The sequence below is a fragment of the Pundamilia nyererei genome, unplaced genomic scaffold (assembly GCF_000239375.1).
Source record: "Pundamilia nyererei isolate P.nyererei 1_Seehausen unplaced genomic scaffold, PunNye1.0 scaffold00046, whole genome shotgun sequence".
NCBI classification, from domain to species: Eukaryota; Metazoa; Chordata; class Actinopteri; order Cichliformes; family Cichlidae; genus Pundamilia; species Pundamilia nyererei.
The window spans coordinates 3,588,185-3,609,084 of NW_005187447.1; the positions used below are offsets into that span (position 1 = coordinate 3,588,185).

At 45.4% G+C, this 20,900-nt stretch overlaps 2 protein-coding genes and 1 long non-coding RNA gene across 3 annotated transcripts in view; 2 read left to right on the plus strand and 1 right to left on the minus strand.

Moving 5' to 3' along the window:
* The window catches only part of nwd1 (NACHT and WD repeat domain containing 1), a 13,258-nt gene extending 10,577 nt beyond the window's left edge, over positions 1-2,681 (plus strand). The window contains exons 13-18 of the mRNA XM_013910624.1: positions 451-533; positions 605-753; positions 901-1,174; positions 1,280-1,836; positions 1,941-2,046; positions 2,303-2,681. Coding sequence (XP_013766078.1) covers positions 451-533; positions 605-753; positions 901-1,174; positions 1,280-1,836; positions 1,941-2,046; positions 2,303-2,613 — 1,480 coding nt within the window. The 3' untranslated portion in view covers positions 2,614-2,681. The remainder of the gene's footprint in view (positions 1-450; positions 534-604; positions 754-900; positions 1,175-1,279; positions 1,837-1,940; positions 2,047-2,302) is intronic.
* A 2,901-nt stretch (positions 2,682-5,582) lies between these two features.
* LOC102205059 (uncharacterized) lies at positions 5,583-6,407 on the plus strand. The gene is made up of 3 exons (XR_311708.1): positions 5,583-5,654; positions 5,773-5,832; positions 6,290-6,407. It is a non-coding gene; the product is annotated as an uncharacterized LOC102205059 (long non-coding RNA).
* Positions 6,408-7,579: 1,172 nt separating this feature from the next.
* patj (PATJ crumbs cell polarity complex component) overlaps positions 7,580-20,900 on the minus strand; it is an 83,506-nt gene continuing 70,185 nt past the window's right edge. Inside the window, exons 31-47 of the mRNA XM_005732414.1 lie at positions 19,529-19,613; positions 18,572-18,664; positions 18,407-18,493; positions 17,812-17,868; positions 17,597-17,654; positions 17,408-17,514; positions 15,751-15,834; positions 15,262-15,455; positions 14,912-15,059; positions 14,127-14,213; positions 13,428-13,569; positions 13,305-13,342; positions 12,896-13,018; positions 12,536-12,640; positions 11,633-11,736; positions 11,420-11,543; positions 7,580-11,337 (exon numbers count right to left, since the gene is read on the minus strand). Of these exons, the coding sequence (XP_005732471.1) occupies positions 11,191-11,337; positions 11,420-11,543; positions 11,633-11,736; positions 12,536-12,640; positions 12,896-13,018; positions 13,305-13,342; positions 13,428-13,569; positions 14,127-14,213; positions 14,912-15,059; positions 15,262-15,455; positions 15,751-15,834; positions 17,408-17,514; positions 17,597-17,654; positions 17,812-17,868; positions 18,407-18,493; positions 18,572-18,664; positions 19,529-19,613 (1,783 nt within the window). The 3' untranslated portion in view covers positions 7,580-11,190. The remainder of the gene's footprint in view (positions 11,338-11,419; positions 11,544-11,632; positions 11,737-12,535; positions 12,641-12,895; positions 13,019-13,304; positions 13,343-13,427; positions 13,570-14,126; positions 14,214-14,911; positions 15,060-15,261; positions 15,456-15,750; positions 15,835-17,407; positions 17,515-17,596; positions 17,655-17,811; positions 17,869-18,406; positions 18,494-18,571; positions 18,665-19,528; positions 19,614-20,900) is intronic.

Sequence of the window (20,900 nt, forward strand, 5' to 3'; positions counted from 1 at the left end):
CTCCACCAGGTGTGTGTGTCTCTCTCTCACTCACACACACACACACACACACACACACACACACACACACACCTGAAATAATTATAATAGTATGAAATTAAAACATTAAAAATCAAGATTAATGATCAAAAATTATACGATTTTTAAGGGTTTAAAAATGTACGCCTATAAATATGTGACTATATTAATACATTTCTGAAAATGCAATTAAACAAGCCACAATAATTATAGTTATCCAATAAAATACATAATATAAAAAGGAAATGTAAATTTAATATATCACAATTAAAAAGGTTGTGTTTGTACAGCTTAGGTAAATGTGGTGTAAGAATTTAAAATATTTTGAGTGGCGCTCTCAGGTCTGCAGCTGAATTCACTCTAAAAAGCTTTTTTTTCCTTTTACTTTCCACAATGACGACGATGATGCCGTTTTATCGTGCAGATTTCCAGGACAGGCAAACAGACTGTTGGCGAGTTTCCTCTGCTTCCTTCCTTCTTCTCAGTCACTGAAGATGAAAAAACCCTGTTAGCAGGTAGGCCTGAGCGCTGAGCGCTGTGCTTCGGACCTGCACAGAAGCATCCTGACTCTTTGTGTCGTCCGCAGCCAGCGAATGCACTCTGAGCCTCTTCAGCATCCTCGGCGACTCTCTGGACCGATTCCTTGACCTCCAGCACGACGATGACATTTTATCCGCCTGTGTCTCCTCAGACGGCAGGCGGCTCGTGTCTGGAGCTGCAGACCAACTTGTACGAGTAAGAAACCAGCAGGAAGCACGATCCGATTCACTCAGTTCAAAACACTGAAGACATTGGGCATTTTATAAAGATGACTGAAGCCACAGAGTGTCTCTCTGTAATTACAGCTCATTTTATTCTGAAAGGACTGTTATTCTCTCACAGGTGTGGTCGGTGACCACGGGGGCGCTGTTGGACTCTCTGTGTGGGGCGGACGCCCCTGTCACCTGTGTGCTTCTCTTTAATGACTTTGTGGTTTCGGCCTCGACGGCCACCTCTTCCATCCTGCTGTGGAACCTGAAGTACGACGCCAGCACCAAACCTGCCATCCGCATTCCTGCAGACTCCGCCCACATTGCCCTCACCAAAGACGGCGATCAGGTTTTCTATGTCCACCAGCAGAGCCATACCGAGGTCATGAGCTGGAACAGCCACACAGGTCAGAGGTGAAAGGTGGCGGCTACTTACAGAACATTAGAAAACATTAGAATAAACATTAGAATGATGTCACGCCCCCTGAGGTCTATGCTGGTTCCCCCTGCAGGTTCTGTGTGCGAGCGTTTGCCCGTCTCCTCCGAGGTGTCCTGTCTGGAGTTGGCTCAGAACAAACGTCTCCTCCTCTGCGGCCTGACGAGTGGCACCGTGCTCATCTACCCGTTAGCCCTGCCTCAGGAGACGCTTTGCATCCCCCCCCCGGAGAGCCTGTGCAGGGTCCTCTGCCTCACCGCCGGCACCAAGGAGAAGCACCTGGCGGTGGCCTACGAGGACTCGGTGTGCCTGTTCGAGATCACTTCCAGGGACAACTTTCCCACGGTGGAGGGGCCTCTGGAGAAGTTTGCACTGCCCCTTCTCCACGCCCCGCTGTCCGCCATGGCCCTGCTTCCCGACCGCAGGCTGCTGTATGGCACGAGCTGTGGGGAGGTGAAGCTGTGGGACTTCAGCAGGGGTGGCGACGTCTCCGACTTGGAGCCTCACCGCAGCGGAGTGACCTGTGTGACGGTCAGTAACCGGGGGGCTCATGCTCTGGTGGGCTCCGAGGACACTGTGCAGAGGCTGTGGGCCCTGAACCCGCTGGCCCTGGACCACACCATGGAGTACAAGGTGAGAGGTCAAAGGAACGCTTTGCGAGTATGAGCATGGATGACTTGTGCCGATGTCACTGTCGGGCCTTTGGTCCGTCTCTTCTTCTGTCGTCTCATTTTTAGGGCTTTCTCTTTGAGGGCGTCCTCTCTGCTGCGTTCTCTGAAACCGACCGCTTCGTCTTCACCGGGTCTCAGGACCGAACCATCAAAGTCTGGGACGTTGCATCAGGTATGCATGTTTGTGTTCGGCTGCAGAGTTAGAGATTTTAGGGCTAAAAAAGGCAAAAATCTGGGATACAGACAAGCACTGAAGCGTGCACCAGCAGTTTTGCACCTGGACCACTCCCAGGTCTGAGCCGTCCTGGTTGCAACTCTCTAGAGTTCAGTCAGCTGCAAACAAAAGATTCTCCAACAGTTTGGCCTTTGGGATTTTATAAACAGTTCTATCATTCCAGCCACTGAGCTTTATTCATTTCTCCCGTCAGGAAACCTGCTCTTCGTTCAGTACGTCTACTCCCCCGTTGTCCGAATGGTGACCTTCAGGGACGGCTTTGTGGCCATAACCCGGCAGGGCGCCATCATCAGAGAGCTGTTTCGGTGTCCAGACCACATCGGGCCCGACTACAACCCTGTGAGGAGTTTCAGGGCCCAGTACCGGGTCACCTCTAGGGAGAAGGACCGGGAAGGACCGCAGACCTCCGTATCCAACCTGCAGGACTTTAACCCCACCCAGTTAAACCTAAACCTCGTGGGCATGTTCAAAGCCAAACCCTCCTCTGCATGCGTCATGCTGTAGGACAGCAGGGCCCAAGTCACGGCTCCCGGACCTTCACTGGCCGTTCAAGGAGGGGAAAAAATGTTATTTACCAATATTTGATCATTATATTTAATAAACATGTAATCAGTAAAGCACACGCTTGTTCTCCTGTGAATTACTGCAAACATTCAGTTTCTCTGAAGCTGATTATAGTGTTGAAAACACAGTGAGTGAATCCTTTCTTTACACATTGAAGATTTAAAAGCTTCATGTTTTTGTGATGCTGAGCCGTCTGCAGCAGGACTGACAGTTTCATATAAAAATTCAACTTTTCTGAAGGATTTTCATTTAAAATATGCAAATATTGATTATTTGATAATTCAGTTTGGTTCTTTCTGGTTTAACTCCTTGTACAGTTTCCTCGTAAGAGACCAGAAACTTCCTGCTTCTTTCTAAAGAATCCAAATCAGACACAACCACTGTCATCATTATTATCTTGGTACACAAAGCTGTAAACTAATGCATACAGAGAAAATATCTTTACTGCTCTTTATTTTTATTCCACGGTAGAGCAGCTGTGCATGAGTCACAATTCAAAATAATCTTTGTTTATCTGATACAGGCCGCTCCCATCACTTTAGGGTCCTCCTTTCTAGAAGTCCACTTTCTACCGATTGGTTAACTTTTGGAAGCCTGCCGAGGGGCCTTGACTGGTGTGCTGTTTGTACTTTGACTGCTCAGTCAGCAGCAGGTTATGTGACTGTAAAACAATGAATATTTCGAGCAGTTTGAAGTTTCTCAAGGTGATTTTTGCTTCATGAACTTGCAATAATGTTATTATGAGCGTGCTGTTTGGAGTAAGCAGTCAATGTGTTACTGTTTTAGAGGCTGAAATATGAACGCGTGTCTGTGGCTGTGAATGAGACACTACGCTCCCTCGGGTCAAAGTTAAACTGCTGGTTCCTGTTTATTAATCACCTATGAATGAAGGCCGTGGATTGTTCCAGCATGACGTTGAAGACAGGTGATGGGCTGTCTTCATAAAAGCTCGTCTGTGTTGAGGGTTAAACATTGACAGGCCTGCAGGGAGCTGCTGCTCCCAGATCCTTGTCCTCACTCCGTCTTTAACTCGACTGCAGCAGCTCCGGTTTCCCTCACAGACTCAGCCATGGGGACGCTCTGCACACTGACTTCCTGTTTACTGCTCGCCGTCGGAACGGTCACTGCTCAGACAGGTACGAACCTTCTCTAAAAATGTGTTGTCAGAAAACTGAAGAATTCCCCATTTGCTGTTGGGAATGTCTCGTTTTCCCTGAAACACTCAGTTCATCAGTGATTCACATTAGAAGCTTTCCTGATTGGTCGCATGTTGAACAGAAACGCTGGTTTGTTGTGAACCTGCACGTCTATTTAGCTATTATCAGCTTAATTTTAGTGAGTTTAAAAGGAAATGTTGATGAAGATAAAGAAAGATAAGGATGCAGCTTTTATGGTTATAAAATGTATTCTCACACCATAAACTCAAAGGTCTGATGTTTTATTAATATCGTGTGTGTGTTTGTCGCTGTGCTTCATTCAAAGCTTTAAATTAATCTCCAATCTACCCCGATCGCAATATCATCCAACACAAAGGCGATTTTTGAATGTTCTGCTAATATCATGTTTAAAAACTGATAACAAACAAGGAAACAACCAAGGACACAAACTAGGAAACAAACAAGGACACAAACTAGGAAACAAACAAGGACATATCAGCTGTTAATGACTGTGTAAGGGTCAAGCTATAAAAGCTTAACAGTGTTAATTATCTGACAGCTTCACCAATCACACCATTAAATAATCACTTCACGTACCCAGAGTATACAAGCTCATCGGACACTGTTAGAGATTCTTTTATCAAGCACTCAGATGTAATGAAATAACACTCAGACACTTCAGCAGTTTAACGTGCACGGGTGAGAGACTCAGGGGGAGACTCACACACTTCCCTGTTGCAGTCTGCCTTTATTTATACACGGCAGGAAGCATACAAAAAAGGAAATATCATGCTTATCTTGTCAAGCAAGCAGGTGTGATTTCTCAAGAACTTTGTATCCTCCACAAGGTCGTTTCTTACTCTTGGGTGGCGGTTTCCTGCTCCTGACATTTAATAAGAAGGCAAACAGTTTCCGTTATAGAGCAGAGAGCCAGCAGTTAAAATATGCAGCTGTTTGAGTACAAGAATATGCAGCTGTTTGAGTACAAGAATATGCAGCTGTTTGAGTACAAGACAGAAATATAAACACTCTTAGCTGATTATTATATGAATAATAAAACCTTTAAAAGCAAAAATCCTCTGACAGACACTCTATTCGGTACACCTGATTAGTAGATTCAACAAGCTGCTGGAAGCAATCCTCAGAGACTTTGGTACATGTTGATGTGACATCATCATGACATTGTTGCACAGCTGCTGCATCCATGGTAAGAATCTCCCGTTTCAACAAATCCCAAAGGTGCTCTGTGGGACTGAGATCTGTGCCTGTGAAAGAAATGACAGGTTTATTTACACTTCTGACAAATCTACTAAAAGTCTGGCTTAAATAACAACGTTTCGTGGATTAAAAAAGTGCTTTTAATTCACTCTAATGACAGTGAAGCGGAACCAGTTTGAAAAAGTGAGGATTGTAGGCGAAGGTTTAGCTCGCGTCTGGAAGTCGACACGATATTTTCTGTGCTGGAAAAGTTCAAAACCATCAGAGCTTCATCTTTTCTCTGACCTTTGACCCCTCTGTGCATTTGCTTTGCAGAGCCCACTAACACCAACGAGCGGGCACTGCCTCAGTGGCTGACCGGCATAATTGCCGTCTGCGGCTTCCTGTTCCTCGCCTTCGTCGTCATCCTGGCGAAGAAGGCGTGGTGTGAAAACCCCAGCAGGTCAGTTGGCCAAATACCGCCGAAGGACCGTTTGAATGTTTCAGTGCAGAAACGTTACATTCTGTGATTGTTCTGTGTCTGCGCAGCAGGACAAGCATTGAAGATGTGAGAGAACGTGACATTATCAGCAGCAACCTGTATGATATGCGCCTCAGCTCCATCAGGTAGGAACAAGACAGGAAACGCTGAAGATGCTTCTGTAACACCAAAGATCCTTGAGACATAAAACTCTGATTGTGAACACGACCGTTTATTCTACTTCTCGTTTTTGTTCTGCACCAGGAGGAAGAGCACCGAGTCAGGGAACGAAAACACCTACGAGACTAATCTGGACGCCTTCAGGTAGAAACACAAAAACCTCCATCAAAACAACCCGAGGGCCGAAGCTTCTTCCCTTAAACACACTCAGTGCTCAAACACAGCCCCACAGTCAGTGTCAGAGTCACCATCAGCGCCCTCTGTGGTTAACTTCAACACAAAAACCAGAAACACACGCCTCCAGTACACTTCCAGCACACCTCCAGCTCCTGTGATTCCTTCACAGTGCTTTATACCACAGCCTGCCAAGTCCTCACTCCGTGCCGTGGTCAGAAAGATGAAAATAAAAAGTCACATGGTGAAGGCACAAATCGTTCTTCCAAATTGAGGTACATTACTATCAAATATGAGTAACTGAGTAAAAACAATAGTTCCCAGCTCAGGTATCCTAACGCTGGAGTCCAACCACATTCACAGCTACTGCTAATAAACTGAGAAGCTTTAGATGCACTCTTCACTGAATCTGTCGTTTGTCCATCAGGAGCAAAGATGCACCAAACGCCTTCAACAACCTGGCAGCCGACATCAATGGCAAGACAACCTCCATGTGACTGCCCTGCAGAGAGTCTATTGGCTGTCTCAACATGGAGTCTGGAGAGACACAAAATTCTTTTTTTGTGCAAATTGTAATTATTTGTTTTGTGTTTTAAGGTGTGAGGAGTTCACCAGGGCGAAGGAATTTATTTACACTTACTGTATGATTGGCTTTATTTTTCCTCCTGATTGTGAATAATTGAATGTGTGGAATTAATATCAATGATCTGTACTCAGAGTAACGCATCAGCTGCTGTGTTTGTTAAAGGTTCATCGACTGTGCTGACTCTGTGCTCATTAATAAGTTATGTTTTCTAACAAACTGCTGTGTCGGGTCTCTGATTAATCATTCAACACGACAGTAAACACTGAAGAGACTAACAACAGCAGAATCCAGCTTTGGGCGGTGGGGGGTTGAATGAAATTAATAAAAGTCACCTGCAGTTCAGCTAATGTCCAGCAGAGGCAGCAGTGAGTCAGTCACCATATTAAAACGTCACAGCAGAAATAAAGAGTTGTACAGCCTGATGCTGAGGGTGTGGTGTTTTCTTTAATGACACTGAGGATTCCTGTAAAAATGTTGTGTATTGTGTTGTGTTCAAACAAATACTTCCATATTTCTGCTGGTAATTTCTGTGATCTAATTTAATTTTGTCACTACTTTGAACTCATGACCATAGATAAGATTATGAAGATCGATTGACTGGTAAATTGATGCTTCCCAGCTCAGCTCTCTCTTCACCACAGCAGACTGTTACCTCACTGGTAACAGACTGGTGGTCAGTCCTTAAGTGATGGGACTATGGCCCAACTGCCATGTGCCACCACATTTGGGCCTGGCCAGGTCCAATGTGGACCAGGCACCTGATCCCCAGTTACTGAAAGTGGCTTTGAAAACGAAACAATTCAAAAACCAAAAGGTAAACTGAAATGAGCAAAACCAGCCTGAAAAAACTAGCCTGAGATAAAATGAATTGTACTGAGTAGACTCAGTAACGAATGGCTAGTGAACAGCTAATGAAAAACAAGTATATTGTACATACTAGTACAAACCTCATTCAGTTTCAAACTTCTGGTTGGTCTCTGAGTCATTACCAATATTTCAGCTCCATGAAATAAATCTCGACTGCTGACCTGCCAGCAGTAAAAAACAAAAAACAACGCTTTCTTCTGATTGGCTACAGATCATTTTGAACTGAGAATCATACAGTAAAACAGTCCTTCAAAGTCAGTTTGGATCTATTATCTATTATTTATTTGAAATCAAACAAATTTTCTCAACAACTTCTGAGAACATGATTAAGAAATGATGCAGAATAACAAGGAAGCGCTAGCAGACCAAAGCTGCAGGTTTCCACTCTGATTTCTGATATTCGGACATATTAGTGCTCATAACAACACAACAGCAACAAAAATACATTGTTAATTCTCAACAAGATCAAAAATAAATTAGATTTCATCTACTCTGGCATTTGCATATGAAGTACCAAAAAATTAAGACAATAATTATGACAAAGTAAAAGTTGAACATAAAGTATTTTGCATTTGATTGATATGTATAAAGTACAGGATGCTGCTGAGGCCGGTGCTCAGCTGCTGCTAAACACTTGAGTCAGACGAAGATGCGCAGCCACAAACTGCTACCTGCACAGTAGGAAACCATTCAAAGCAAAATGCTGACATTCAGTTGGATCGTCGTGTTCTCAGTCTAAAACAAACTGAGTTTCTTAGCACTTCAGGACAGCTGCTCATAAATACTGGGTATTTAATGAAAGGGATTAAACTGAGAGCTCTACTCATATTTGTTGAATGAGAAGATCTGGATGCTGGATGAGAATTAATATTAGAAGTTTATTGGTTGCAATTTGCAACTTGCAGATTTGCAACTTGCAGATAGCTGCAGTTATCTACCACCAGCAGACCTGAATTTGAAGGCCTGTGGCAGCTCTGGGGAAAGCTCTTGTCCAGTTTCCACATTTTCTCAAGTTAGCTTCTGCTGTTTTACAGAGCTGGTAACACAGGACAGACTCCTCATGGAGAAGAAACCAGAAAAAAAGCTGCTCAGTGTGGACTTTTATGCACACCTGAGTGAAACCAGCCGATATTCTGTGCTTATGCTCAGAGGTGAGAGGGTTCAGAACGCAAGGCCTAAAGACCGGTCAGGAACGCCACGGTAACCACCGGTTGCAGGAGGTTGCTTGTGGTCGCTAGTTGACACCTCCTCATCACTGCAGAGATCAGTAGCAGATTGCGGCTATGACTGACCGCAGCAAAGAAAAGAACATGACGGAGAACGCAAGGATTTCACTGAATGTCGGCCCGATGCTTTTATTCACATCTCCTTCAACTACAATGTGGAAGACACTGTATCTGTTGCCAGGGGCGACAGGAGTCTCCATACCCACCAAGTCCTGAGAGTCTCCATGGAGACAGACATGTTTGCATGTTCTATAAAGTGTTGCATGAACTCAGTGGAAGAAAGCGGGAGTTTGACATCGGTATGCTTGTGTGTGCTCTGTTCAGCAGTCAGCATACGTGGAAACAGAGGATATGTGATGGCATCAAATGATGGCACCGTTTAACATGTTTGGCTAAACAACAGAAATACAGTGGAAGCACTCGAATAAATAAAAAGGAATCAAAAATAAATATACCTCTGTTATGAAGGGATATTTCAATGAGCTTCACGCCCACTGTTTTCATTTTCCAGATTTTGAGTGAACAGTTTGCAGGTTTTTAGGACACAACATTTTCTATTAGATGGCGATGTTGGCAAGAAACAGTTTCCTCATTTCTAGACAAACTTTGTGTTATTAGTCTCTTCCCATCTTCTACGATTTATGTGGAAACAAGTTTACAGATTTCAGCTCTTACAGGTTTATATTTTTTTGGCCACTTTTCTTGCGCAATACTTGGCAAAATAACAAAACAGTAATTAAAACCCAACGATGACTGTAATTTTCAGATCTAAACATGAACCTTTTCCACAGCAGGAACCAGGGTCTAACTGCCAGGAGACACCCCCACCCCCTTAGAGTTTCCCATCTGTCTGTTGCACACCTTTGAGCTATAAAACTAAAAGTGAAGTTCTTTAAAGATCTTATTAATGAAGCTCAAATATTTGAACTGGCCAGTCACATAACTATGTGTTGTTTATGTTGCAGTCCAAACATAGCAACATGAGCTGCAGGTTGTCGTGGATGAAACCATCAAACAGGAAGTGGAATTATTTTCAGTCTTGGTGTTTACAGTTAGTTATTTTAAAATATATGTCCAGCTACAGTTTGATTAGGTTTAGGGAAACATTGTGCTTTCTGGCTCGGCTTCCTTGCATGCTGATTGGTTAAAGTCTGAAAGGACCACTGGAGCCTGCTCTTGTAAATGTTTGCTCCAGATTGTGCATTGTTTGAGTTCCTGCGGTGAAAAAGTGCTTTTAGACCCAAATGAAAGTTCTTAAAAATGAAAAAAAGGTTTGGAGTGGAAAATCACAGGTATAGAGCCAATATGAGGATGAAACTAAAGGCTAGCAGCTGTTTCTTTCATGTTTGGCTGGTTGTGATGGCAGAAAAAAAAAAAAAAAAGGGAAGCTGACAGTCAGCGGCGTTACGCTCCACATCGGTCTTCACTTTTACAATAACGGCTACTACACGGCTAACAGTGGACCACAGAAGAGATGCTAGGCTAACATCAGCCACATCTTTCCCTTTTTGTTCCTCTGGTTCCATTCGTGAAAGGTTTCCCATCAGTCCGTGTCTCAGTTAGTATCAGTTAGTGCAGGCTGATTTGGCCATGCCTCCGTCAGTACGGAGCGTTGTCTCGATCAAAGGATAAATAACAGCAGAGCTTCTCAACCTGGTTCTGGGTTATGACATCAGATTTTATAGTTGGGTTGGGTCGGTTCCACGATTACAGGACAGAATTGATGCTACAGGATATCAGCTGACTCGTTTTTATCTCTACCTGAGAACAACGTGGTGCGAGATCAGTTTATTAGCGATCAATAAATTCCTTCTCGTTCTCATTCTCTCGAACTAGGCAGGCTGACCAGGTTCAGCTACCCTTGGGCAGACTCCACTTACACATCCTTGGTGATGGTCGTCCCGGTTCTGGAAAACTGCTTTAACTGCAAAATCAGCCAATCAGCACCCAGTGAGAAACAAATGAGCCACTCATGTTGCTGCACAGTCGAGGACAGCTTGAGCTGGGTGGTGTCAGACCGACCTGCTCGTTATTGTAGTAAAGATGAAAGGGGGAGGACAGAACATTGATCTGGCGGTATTTTGGATCGAGCTGTTACGCTGCTCACAGCCATTATTCTGTGAGCAGGTTTGTGACCGCTGATTCTGCAGATGCAAAATAACTCACCAGCAGCGCTTCAAAGATGAGTTACTGCTCCCGAAGGCGCATCTGGAAGGACCACCAACTGCAGTCCAAGAGGGTGGACAAGAGCAAGGTAACTACACTTTATTATCTGTTTAGGAGCTCTTTGATTTGTGGTATTTTAGAAAGCGTGGGCATGCCTGTTTAAGGATTAAATATTACAGCGTGAAAACTACAGCGCGGGAAGTTTACTTTAGATCCAAACAGCAAGCACGAACACAGCTGAGACCCAATGTGGCGCCCTGACCCAGAGGTTGAGAAGCTCTGTTTAACATGTAAAGAAGGCCAAAACCCACCAACCCGTGCACAGGAAGTGCGCGCGTGTGTGTGTGTCTGACACCGTTTCTTTTGTCAATTTTTTGCGTGTTGGGGTTCAGAGTGACTATCAGAGTTGTTGTCCAGGAGTCTGAGCGTGTGCGTCGCAGCAGGAGCTCCGTGTGTGTGTGCAGGTGTGTGAGCAGTCGTGTGTTATGACAGGACATCCAGCGTGACCGTTCCTCTCTGTTTTTTCAGGATGGCAACGGCCTGTTCGTGCGTCGCTCCCTGCAGACTCTCTCCGTTCACCGCCAGGATCTGATCGCCTCGTTTCAGACGCCCGTCCGCCGCTGCCGCGCCCTGAAATCAGCCGACACGCAGCACGTTTACATTCCCAGTGCCTCGCAGCACGTGACATCATCAGACAGAGACGGGTCCTGACCTTGCTGAAGACGGTCTTCACGTAGATCGGCAGGGCTCCGTGCGGACTGCCGAAGCCACCGACGATGCTGAAGCCGAGCCCCTCTGAACCTTTTTCTAGGCTGATGCTGCGAGGCCGTGGACCGCTGACGAGGAGGGGGAGGAGAGACTCTGGGTCAGATCAGTACTTCCTGTCATTACTCCTGAGTGTGTGTGTGTGTGTGTGTGTACTCACTCAGGCTCTGCTGTGTGTGTGTCAGTGTTGTCCAAGGGAATGGAGCTGCTGGTCAGACTTTCCACCTGTGAGACGATGGCGCTGATGTTGGTGTCCGCCACCACCTGAGAAGCACACACACACACACGCACACACACACACCCAAAGAGAAATCAGAATAGTTCATGTGTGCTCTGAATGTAAACACGTGACAGACCTCTCTCTTTACTGAACATTTTTATCCCCCGAGTGACGAACGTGACAGTAAAAGGGCGTTTTATCAACAAATCCCAAAGCAGCACAAACACTGGGGAACGCAGGCAGTATTTACTTCATGTCATTTGGGTGCACACAGACTGATTAATGATGATGCTGTCGAGAAGCTAATCATGAGCTCCGGAGGCTCTGGTGTTGTAGAGAGACTTTCCCATCGAGTGATCCAGAACGTCTCACCCGGGCTTCCATGTTCTTCCTGTGATGCTCACAAATAAAACAAACTTCTGATAACACACGGAGAGTAAAATCTCTCTGTGTGTTATCAGCTCATTGCTGCGTCTTAGGTTTGTCGGGCAAAGATCAGGCAGTGGATGAACTTCCACCCTCTGGCCTCAGGGGGCATTAACAAGCTCACTGTGGGTCACAAGTGCTCACAAGTGTTTTTGAACCAAAAGGCGTTCCACAGTGGTTCTTCTTTTTATTGCTTTACTTTCTCCTCCAATCAGAGGAAGAATGCACAGTGTGTGTAGTCCAAACTCCAGTGCACCCCCCCCCCCAACGGTTGCAGACATTACTTAGCCTGACCCTGTTGTCCGCCTAAGTTTTCCAGTAAATCTGCTGTAATAGTGGGGTCACATGCTGGAGTATTGCTCACCACCTGCATTCTCACAGTCCTCCCCGTGTACAGGTGTGCCAGGCATGTTTTACCTGCAGGCTGATGTTTCCGTAGCTGTTCTTCAGCATGGCCACGACCTCGCTGTGAGACAGGCCGTCCACAGACTGCCCGTTAACACTGACGATCCTGTCTCCCACCTGAAAACACAGAGAGACACGTTTCCATCACTTCCTGGAGACGGCCTCATCTCTCCAGCCTCCTCCTACCCTTAAACCAAGCCTTTATACTTATAACTGATCCAACTTTGGCTTTAGGGGGGGCATCGTGGCCCTGTGACGAAGTCTGCTCCACACCCACACAGCTACAGTGAGACTAAAGTTTGGTTTCAGCCTGTTTTTTTCACATGGTTGGTGGGTGCAGCTTTCAGGTGGAAAAGGCGTGGTCTCAGTCACCTTGAGCTGGTGGGTTTTAGCAGCGACTCCGCTGGCCTGAATCATGGCGATGAAGATGGGGATGTCACCCAGAGGACTGCCCTTCCCTCCTGCTACACTCACCCCAAGGGAGTCGCCGAGACCCTGAGATACACGGGTGGAAGAATAAAAGGAGAGCAGAATGACATCTAGCTTTAACCATGAAATCACAGCTACGGGTCTTTCTTATCCAGGACTCACTGTTTTTGGTTTTTCTTGTGCTTTGATGGAAATAAAAATATAAAATAAAAGGTGGACGCAGACCTTCTCACTGTGCGGTGACAGTGACATCTGGTCTGCACTATTCATGTGAGTTTTTATTTTACAGCAATCCAGGGATCAGAGGTCAGGTGACCTACAGTGTGTTTGTAAGTGCATGTGAGGTCATTACCCTGGTGATCTCCACTGTTCGGATGCCTTCGTCGAGCCCTGCACACACAGCAGAGAAAACGCGATCAGTGCTCTCTCTGTAATCAACACATTTGCATCACTCTGACCAATCACATGTGTCTACCTGAGGTGGAGGAAGTGATTTCACCAGTGGGCTCGGCGTTGTTATTGAGGGGCAGGCTTGAGGTTGGGGGGTCAGATGGCTCAGGTGACTGTGTGAGGGACGGAGCTGGAACGCCTGAGCTGTTTGTGCTGGCGTGACTCATCTGAAACAGAAAGTGTCATATCAGCTCACGCTGCTCGCCATGTCAGAGAAAGAAAATCTAGTTCAGGTGCTCCCAGGTGAGGAGGCATGTCCATCATCGCTTTACAGTTTACACAGGAAGCAGGTTTATTTTGTTAAAGCTGAGATCAGGACAATCCTGGCACTCTGTTCCAGAATGAACTCAGACCCGGGGTGGGCCATCGTGGGAGAGAGGAGCAGAAGGAACAGCTGGAGCCATCCAAGCCTGCTGGTTTGAATCCCTGCTCAGGTGTCCTGACTAACATAAGCACAAACAAAAAAAACAGAAAGGGCTAAACTCTGATTTAATGAACCCGTCTCTCTGTGCTCTTCTTCTCTCCTCTTTCCCTACTGACGGTCGCCCCTCCCCGAGCCTGGTTCTGCTGGAGGTTTCTTCCTGTTAAAAGGGAGTTTTTCCTTCCCACTACCACCAAGATCTTGCTCATGGCGATCTGATTGTTGGGATTTTGTATCTTTGGGCTTGTAGTATTGCTTATCTTACAGTGTTAGGGACCATCATAAATCTGAACTCTCTCAGACCTGGCTCCCATGTGAATTACGTCTGGATGTGATCCAGGAGGCAGCTTTGAGTCGGCCGAGCTCCAACAGGACAGGACCCCGAGCACACTGCAGGACGGACACACACACACAAACACACACACACGTTAAACCAGACCACCTCAGAGCTGCAGTAAAGACTTTTATGGTAAACTAGCGCTGAAGTTTGCATCAATTTGACATCATCTCAAAAAAAGTGTGACGCTGACTTTGAGCGAAGTCGTGGAAAGCTTTAACAGTGGGAGGAATTTACTGTTGTGTTACAGGGCTGCAAATAACTGAAACATCCACATCCACGCGGGGAAACAGGAAGTGAGGGATGCTAACGCATTCCTGCAGCTCTGTGTTAACTCTGAAATGATTTCAGCAGCAGAAGCACACGATAAAAAGTCTGCTTTCAGAGTTAGATTCAGGTAGTGTGGTAAAGACCGAGCAGCAGTGTTGGAAGAGAAAGTGCTGGAACATGTTCCCTAAATTCCTCGTGCACTCTTTGTGTCCTCGAAATTTTACTTTTTCTACGTGAAGAAACACGTTCATGCACCGCCTCTTTAGTGTTTGTGGAACAATCTGAATCCAGTAAACTGATTTTTTTAGGTCTGTCAGTGAAACACAGAAATCTCTCACTTCTAGCGACCAACCAATGAAAATGATCTGTTAGTGCGTGAAATAAAAAGCTCCGCCTCAGCATGTGCTTCTGATTAAATGTAGTATCAGTACTTCTACAGATCAGTGTTACTGCAGTAAACGCTCACAGTACTGTTCAGCACCTTCAGGATGGCAGCCACGGCTTCCTGGGAGGAATGTCTCGCGTCATCACCGTTCACGGACAGAATCTGATCTCCCTGCATCAGCCGGCCGTCCAGCTCAGCGGCGCCCCCTCTGACCACCTCTGAGATAAACACACCGCTGCCACTCCTGGGACGGACAGACAGACAGACAGACAAACGACATTTTCTCATCTGTAATCAAAAAAACGTTCCAAGACAAACTTTAAGCAGAAACAGATTTAACTCTGATGTTTTCCTGTCGTTATAATCAAAAATGAGACGTAATCCTCCTAAAATCAGATCTCATGACTTCCTTAATTTTCCTGACAGTTTTTTTTTTTAATGTGGACCTCTTCCCGACGATGCTGAGCCCCAGCCCTCTGCCGCTCTTCTTCTGCAGCTCCACCTTAAAGACGTCCAGGTTCTCCTCATCTCTGTACTGAGCCTCGTCCCTCAGGACTGTCAGGCGGACCTTAGCCGGTGTCTGACGCAGGGCGGCGATCGCCTCCTCGTGGGACGCCCCGCGGAGATCCACTTCATTCACCTACACACACACACACACACAGACACACACAGACGGTGGATGTAGGAGCTGTGTTTGAGCAGGGGGAGCTGAAGCAGGTTCGTTTCTGAGCAGACAACATTAGATTCAACTTTCAAATCTAAATATCTTTTTGATCCAACTGAGTTTTTGACGACTCTGCAGAAGGTCGGACCTCCTACTGTGAGCAGTAACTACATTCGCCAGCTAACGTTATGGCTCGTATACATCCTGTTAATGATGTAATGACAGGTAGATGGGCACCTCCTCCCGTGGGTGGTGCTGTGTCTGTGAATACCTCCAGTATCTGGTCTCCGGCCCACAGACGCCCATCTCTGGCTGCAGCTCCTTCTTCGTACACCTCGTGGATCATGATGGCATCCTAGTGGAGAAACAAGAAGAGAGGGTGAGGCCTGGCTAGAGTCTGTTCATGAACTGAAGATGAAGAAGACTGATCTTCATCATCAAAGTGGAACGCTGTCCTGGCTTCATGTTAAACAGTAAGGATGGGTATCGTCACTGATTTCTAGAATTGATTTGATTCCAATTCACAAGGTCCTGATCCGATTCGATTCAATTTTGACTCCGACATTTAGAAATATTATAATCTCTCTCTTCAAATATTTTTACAGTGAAGCACAAGTAACGATTACAAAAATGCCCCATGGGCTCTCATTGCTTAATTTTTATATTTTTATCACCAAGAAAGGGGGGAAAACAACAACAACAAAAAATGAAACAGACAACCAAGACGGTAGAAAAAGCCAAACAACAACAACAACAAAAAAAACCTCCCTCCCTCCCCACACCCTTCCCTGATCCCAGAGTGCTATCACTTTGTTATAACCTAGGGTAAAGCCCACATAGTAGTTTCTTGTTTGTCCATAGTTTCCAGATACTCAGTGAGTGACCTCCAGATTTGATCATAGTCCTCCAGTTTGTCATTTATAGAAATGTTATAATTCTGATCATTTATGACTGGTGGGTATTAACCCTAGAACACTATTGCTATAAATAAACTATAAATAAACACAATCACTAATACCGGGTGATTTTTACGTGATATAATATGACCAACAAAACGTACTTGTCATCAAAATATATCAAAATATGACAACACATGACAAATCAGAGTGGTCTGCTTTTACTTTCAACTGTGCCATGTCTAACAAAATGAAAAAAAGTGTCATGGGGTGACCCTAAAATAATGCTCCAAAATGTAAATGTATTTGCTCGGGTGAAAATCACCCAGCGATGGTGTTCTAGGGTTAACCAAGCAAATATTTCAGAAAACAGAGATTTGAGATGGGAAACTGTTCTTGAAGTACACTGACAGAGAGAGAAAGAGCTGTGCAGGAAGTGTGTTTTTATCGTGGTGGAAGCAAAATAGCAAAAGTAAGAGGGAATTCATGTCGATGTTTAGGTGAAGCGAAATGTGAAGCGTAGTTTGGATCTTCTTTTGCTGCTGGTTTAGTCAACTTTCACTGGAGAGTGACTAAACCTGCAGCTTCAGAATCTGTGAGCTCTCGGCTTTCAGCTCCAACTGTACGTACACGTCTGGGTAGGTGCCATCGGGTGAGAAGACGACATTTCACTGATTCTGATGCGTCGGGTCCGCGCTTTGTGTTTACGTCTTTTTGTGGAATCCTGCTCTCATTTACTGATTGGAGTTGGAGTCTGACCCGCGGACCTTTGCTGTCTTTCCCTCCCTATCTCTCCCTGCTTTCCTGTCTCTCTACACTGTTACTATCAAATAAAGGCAAAAAAAATAATTAAAAATAAAAAATCTGACACTTTTTAAGGAGTTTCCAGCATATGTGATCCTTAATAACTTTAAAAGGACGGACAGTAACAGCTGTTAGATCATCACTGATGCTCACAGCTGGTTACAAAAGCAGGTATAGCACTGGACTGTAAAGTTACACACTGTGTGTGTGTTCGTGCGTGTGTGTTACCAGCTGTGTGTCTCTTCCTCCCACTATACTGAGTCCCAGTCCAGATCGACCTTTGCAGATCTCGAGCAGTGTCTCCTGACCAGGAACCACAGCACAGCAGGTTGGGTCTGAGGAGGACGAGGATCAGTTTACTCTTAGAAAGTCTGCATGTCGATCTGATTTTTCACAGTTAAATGTCTGTGTTTGTACCTCTGTGCTGATCGGGGCTGATCAGAGGAGGAGAAGCTGCCATCCGTTTACTGTGTGACTGGACACACACACACGCACACAGATCAGATGTATTGATAGAGGCTTTTGTGTGACTGATAAGAACAAACTGAGCGAAGTGAAATAAGTCCATAATAACAGTAACCACATGATCTCATCTTTAACTTAAAGGATATGGGCGCTTCCTGTGAGGTTACCTGCTGCTCCAGTGTAGCCTGCAGCTCATTTTCTGGAGACTCTGCAGCTTTCAGCCTCTGCAGAGGAAACAGAGCACAGCGGGTCAAGGAGACACATTCATGTCCTCATTCAGTCACATTCATGTCCTCATTCAGTCACATTTCTGGGACATCTGGAACAAAACCTTGAGGACAAAGTTTGTAATATGAAATATGTCGTCTTGATGCATTCTCAATCATCCAGGTAAGTAAATCTCCAAAGGTTGATTCTGTTCATCTGGACGTAGCGTTTTCAGTGGGAGAAACGTTTCATCACTCATCCAAGTGACCTGTCCAGGATGTGTACATCCTCATCATTGAAAGAGTGTCCACTGGCCTTATCTCATTCATAATTGTTGATGAGATTCATACACAGTTAACTTTTTTTTTTGACAGAAAGATAAAGTTGACGATGGTCAGGAGTAAACAGAAGACAACAGTTCCAAAATTGGGAAAAATTCACATGAAGTCTGGTCTGTTTGATCAGAGAATGTCAGTATTAAGGTTCCCAAGGGTGAACATTACCATAATAATCTGAACAATTACACCCTGGGGGCGGAGTCTGATGGCTGTGTACCTTTCTGAAAGTGTTGGCCTCTCTCAGACTCTCGGGGACGCTGTTCCTGCTCCTGCTGTTCTGCTCGGCTTCGTCGCTTGGCTCGTCCTGTTAAGCAGACCTCAGATCAGCTCACACTTACAACTCGTTCCCACGTTTCCGTTTCAGATTCAGCTTCACACTCACCGGCGCATCCGACAGCGGGTGGAGCGTCAAGCCGTCGGGGGGGCAGGGCCCGTCAGAGGGGGTGGATCCACTGAGCAGGGTGGGCGAGATACACTGACATACAAACACAAAGAATGAACTTCGGTGCTCGTCTCAAACAAGCAGACGCCACTTTCTTCTCTGTGGAGGTCAAAGCTGAACGTTGTTGTGTTCTGAGCGCGGTCACACAGCTGATGGACTTCCACATAAACAATCAATAACCGACTGTTTCGCGACCCTAAACTTTAAATATGAATAGTTTCTCTTCTTTGTGCAAACACTGAAGGCTCATCCGTCTGTGAAACACTAACATCTTCACAAAGGACAGGAAACATTACCTGAAAACTTTTACCTACACCTCCTGCAAATTCTCACAGGTGAACTTTTTCATCAAGACGACCAAACAAATCAGATCAAAACATTTTACACACAGCAGTCTGAACATTTTGAGGATTAAACCACGGTCATTAAAGAGAACTCCATCCTGCCATTACTCACACTTACATGGACGTTTGGCTAAATGATCTCACGGTGACCTTCACCTGCTTCCTCTGGTCTGTTTCAACTTTGACGACAAACCTTTTTATTCTTTTCACACTATCTGGCTGGCATCATATAGGTTTACACCACATAATGTCAGCTGTATTGCGGCTTGATGATGACGTGAAGACGTCATGAAAGTGACCAAGCACTGACAAGGTAGCAGTGTATATATATTTTTCTCAAAAAGGTGACATTAACGAGTCTGTAATCACTCAGCCTGACACAGTGACATTACAACAGACAAAAATACTGCTTCATTCAACAAAAGGATTTTAAATGCAGCACCTGATATTTATACCAGGACAAGTGTCACTGCTCAAAACTGGAGAGCACATATCCAAAGGAGAAGGAGACAGAGAAGCTGTATCCCGTGTGTGTGTGTGTGTGTTCGTTTACCTCAGGGCTGGCTGGGCTGAGAGAGGGTGGTGGAGGGGGAGAGGGGAAGGGAGGGACGGCCATCTGGTTTATTGCATCGTCGTTTCTGCAGAGACACAGAGAATAACGAGTTTTTCACTTCAGTTTGAACAGACTGCTACACACACGCCCACACCTGTACTGTATTTGATCTCTCCTTTATCTGTGACACTCTGCCCTTTGTTCATGTGAAGCATTCATGTCTAATTACTGACTCTGTGGTAGAAGAATTTGTGGAACTGTTTTATAATATCGTGTAAATATAATCCCTTAGAGATAGGATAGGGTGAGAAGTTCAGCCATTCGGGAGGGGCTCAGAGTAAAGCTGCTGCTCCTCCGCATCGAAAGGACCCAGTTGAGGTGGTTCAAGCATCTGACGAGGACGCCTCCTGGGCAAGGTTTTCCGGCCATGTCCCACTGGGAGGAGGCCCCGGGGCAGACCCAGGGCATGCTGGAGAGATATCTCTCAGCTGGCCTGGGAACGCCTTGGTGTTCCCCCGGATAAACTGGAGGAGGTGGCTGGGGAGAGGGAGGTCTGGGCTTCTCTGCTTGGGCTGCTGCCCCCACGACCCCGGCCCCAGATAAGCCGAAGAAATGGATGGATGGAGGGTTTTATAATAATCTACCTGAAACTGATGATGCATGTGGCATCCTTCAATTTGCAATGTCTAAAAATTCTAGATAAAGTGGCTCCTCTCAAAATCAGAAAGGCAGCACTGTAAAATCCCCGCCCGGGATCACAGAAGCTATCCGCAGCTTTAGGCAAATCTGCCGTTAAACTGAGCGCCTGTGGAAAGCCACAAAACTTGAGGTTCATAAGCTCCACTTAAAAGAGCTATTATCCACCTTTAACAACATAGTGAAAGATGTGAGAGCCACTTATTTCTCTAAACTACTTGCAGTAAGAAAAAGAAATCCTAAGGTTCTTTCGATACAGTCAATAGCATCATCTCTCCTCCAACTCCATGTATACCAGTCTTCTCAGATATGGATTGCAATGCCTTTTTAAGATTTTTCCAAGATAAGATTAGTGGCCTAAGAGGAAATATAACTCCCTTAGATAGCCCCTTCAACTGTGATCTCCCACATCCCATAATTATGGAGTCTTTTCACTCAGTTTCTTTAAAAGATCCATCGGAAATACTAAGTCAAATGAAACCCTCAACGAGTCCAGCTGATGTCTTACCTACTTCTCTGTTTTTGACACCATTGGGCCCTCTGTGGTCACATTGATAAACTTTTCCCTGCTGTCCGGCTCTGTCCCCAGGTGTTTTAAACAGGGGGTTATTCAACCTCTGCTGAAAAAGCCTAACCTGGATCCAACACTTCAGACAAGCTACAGACGCATCTCAAA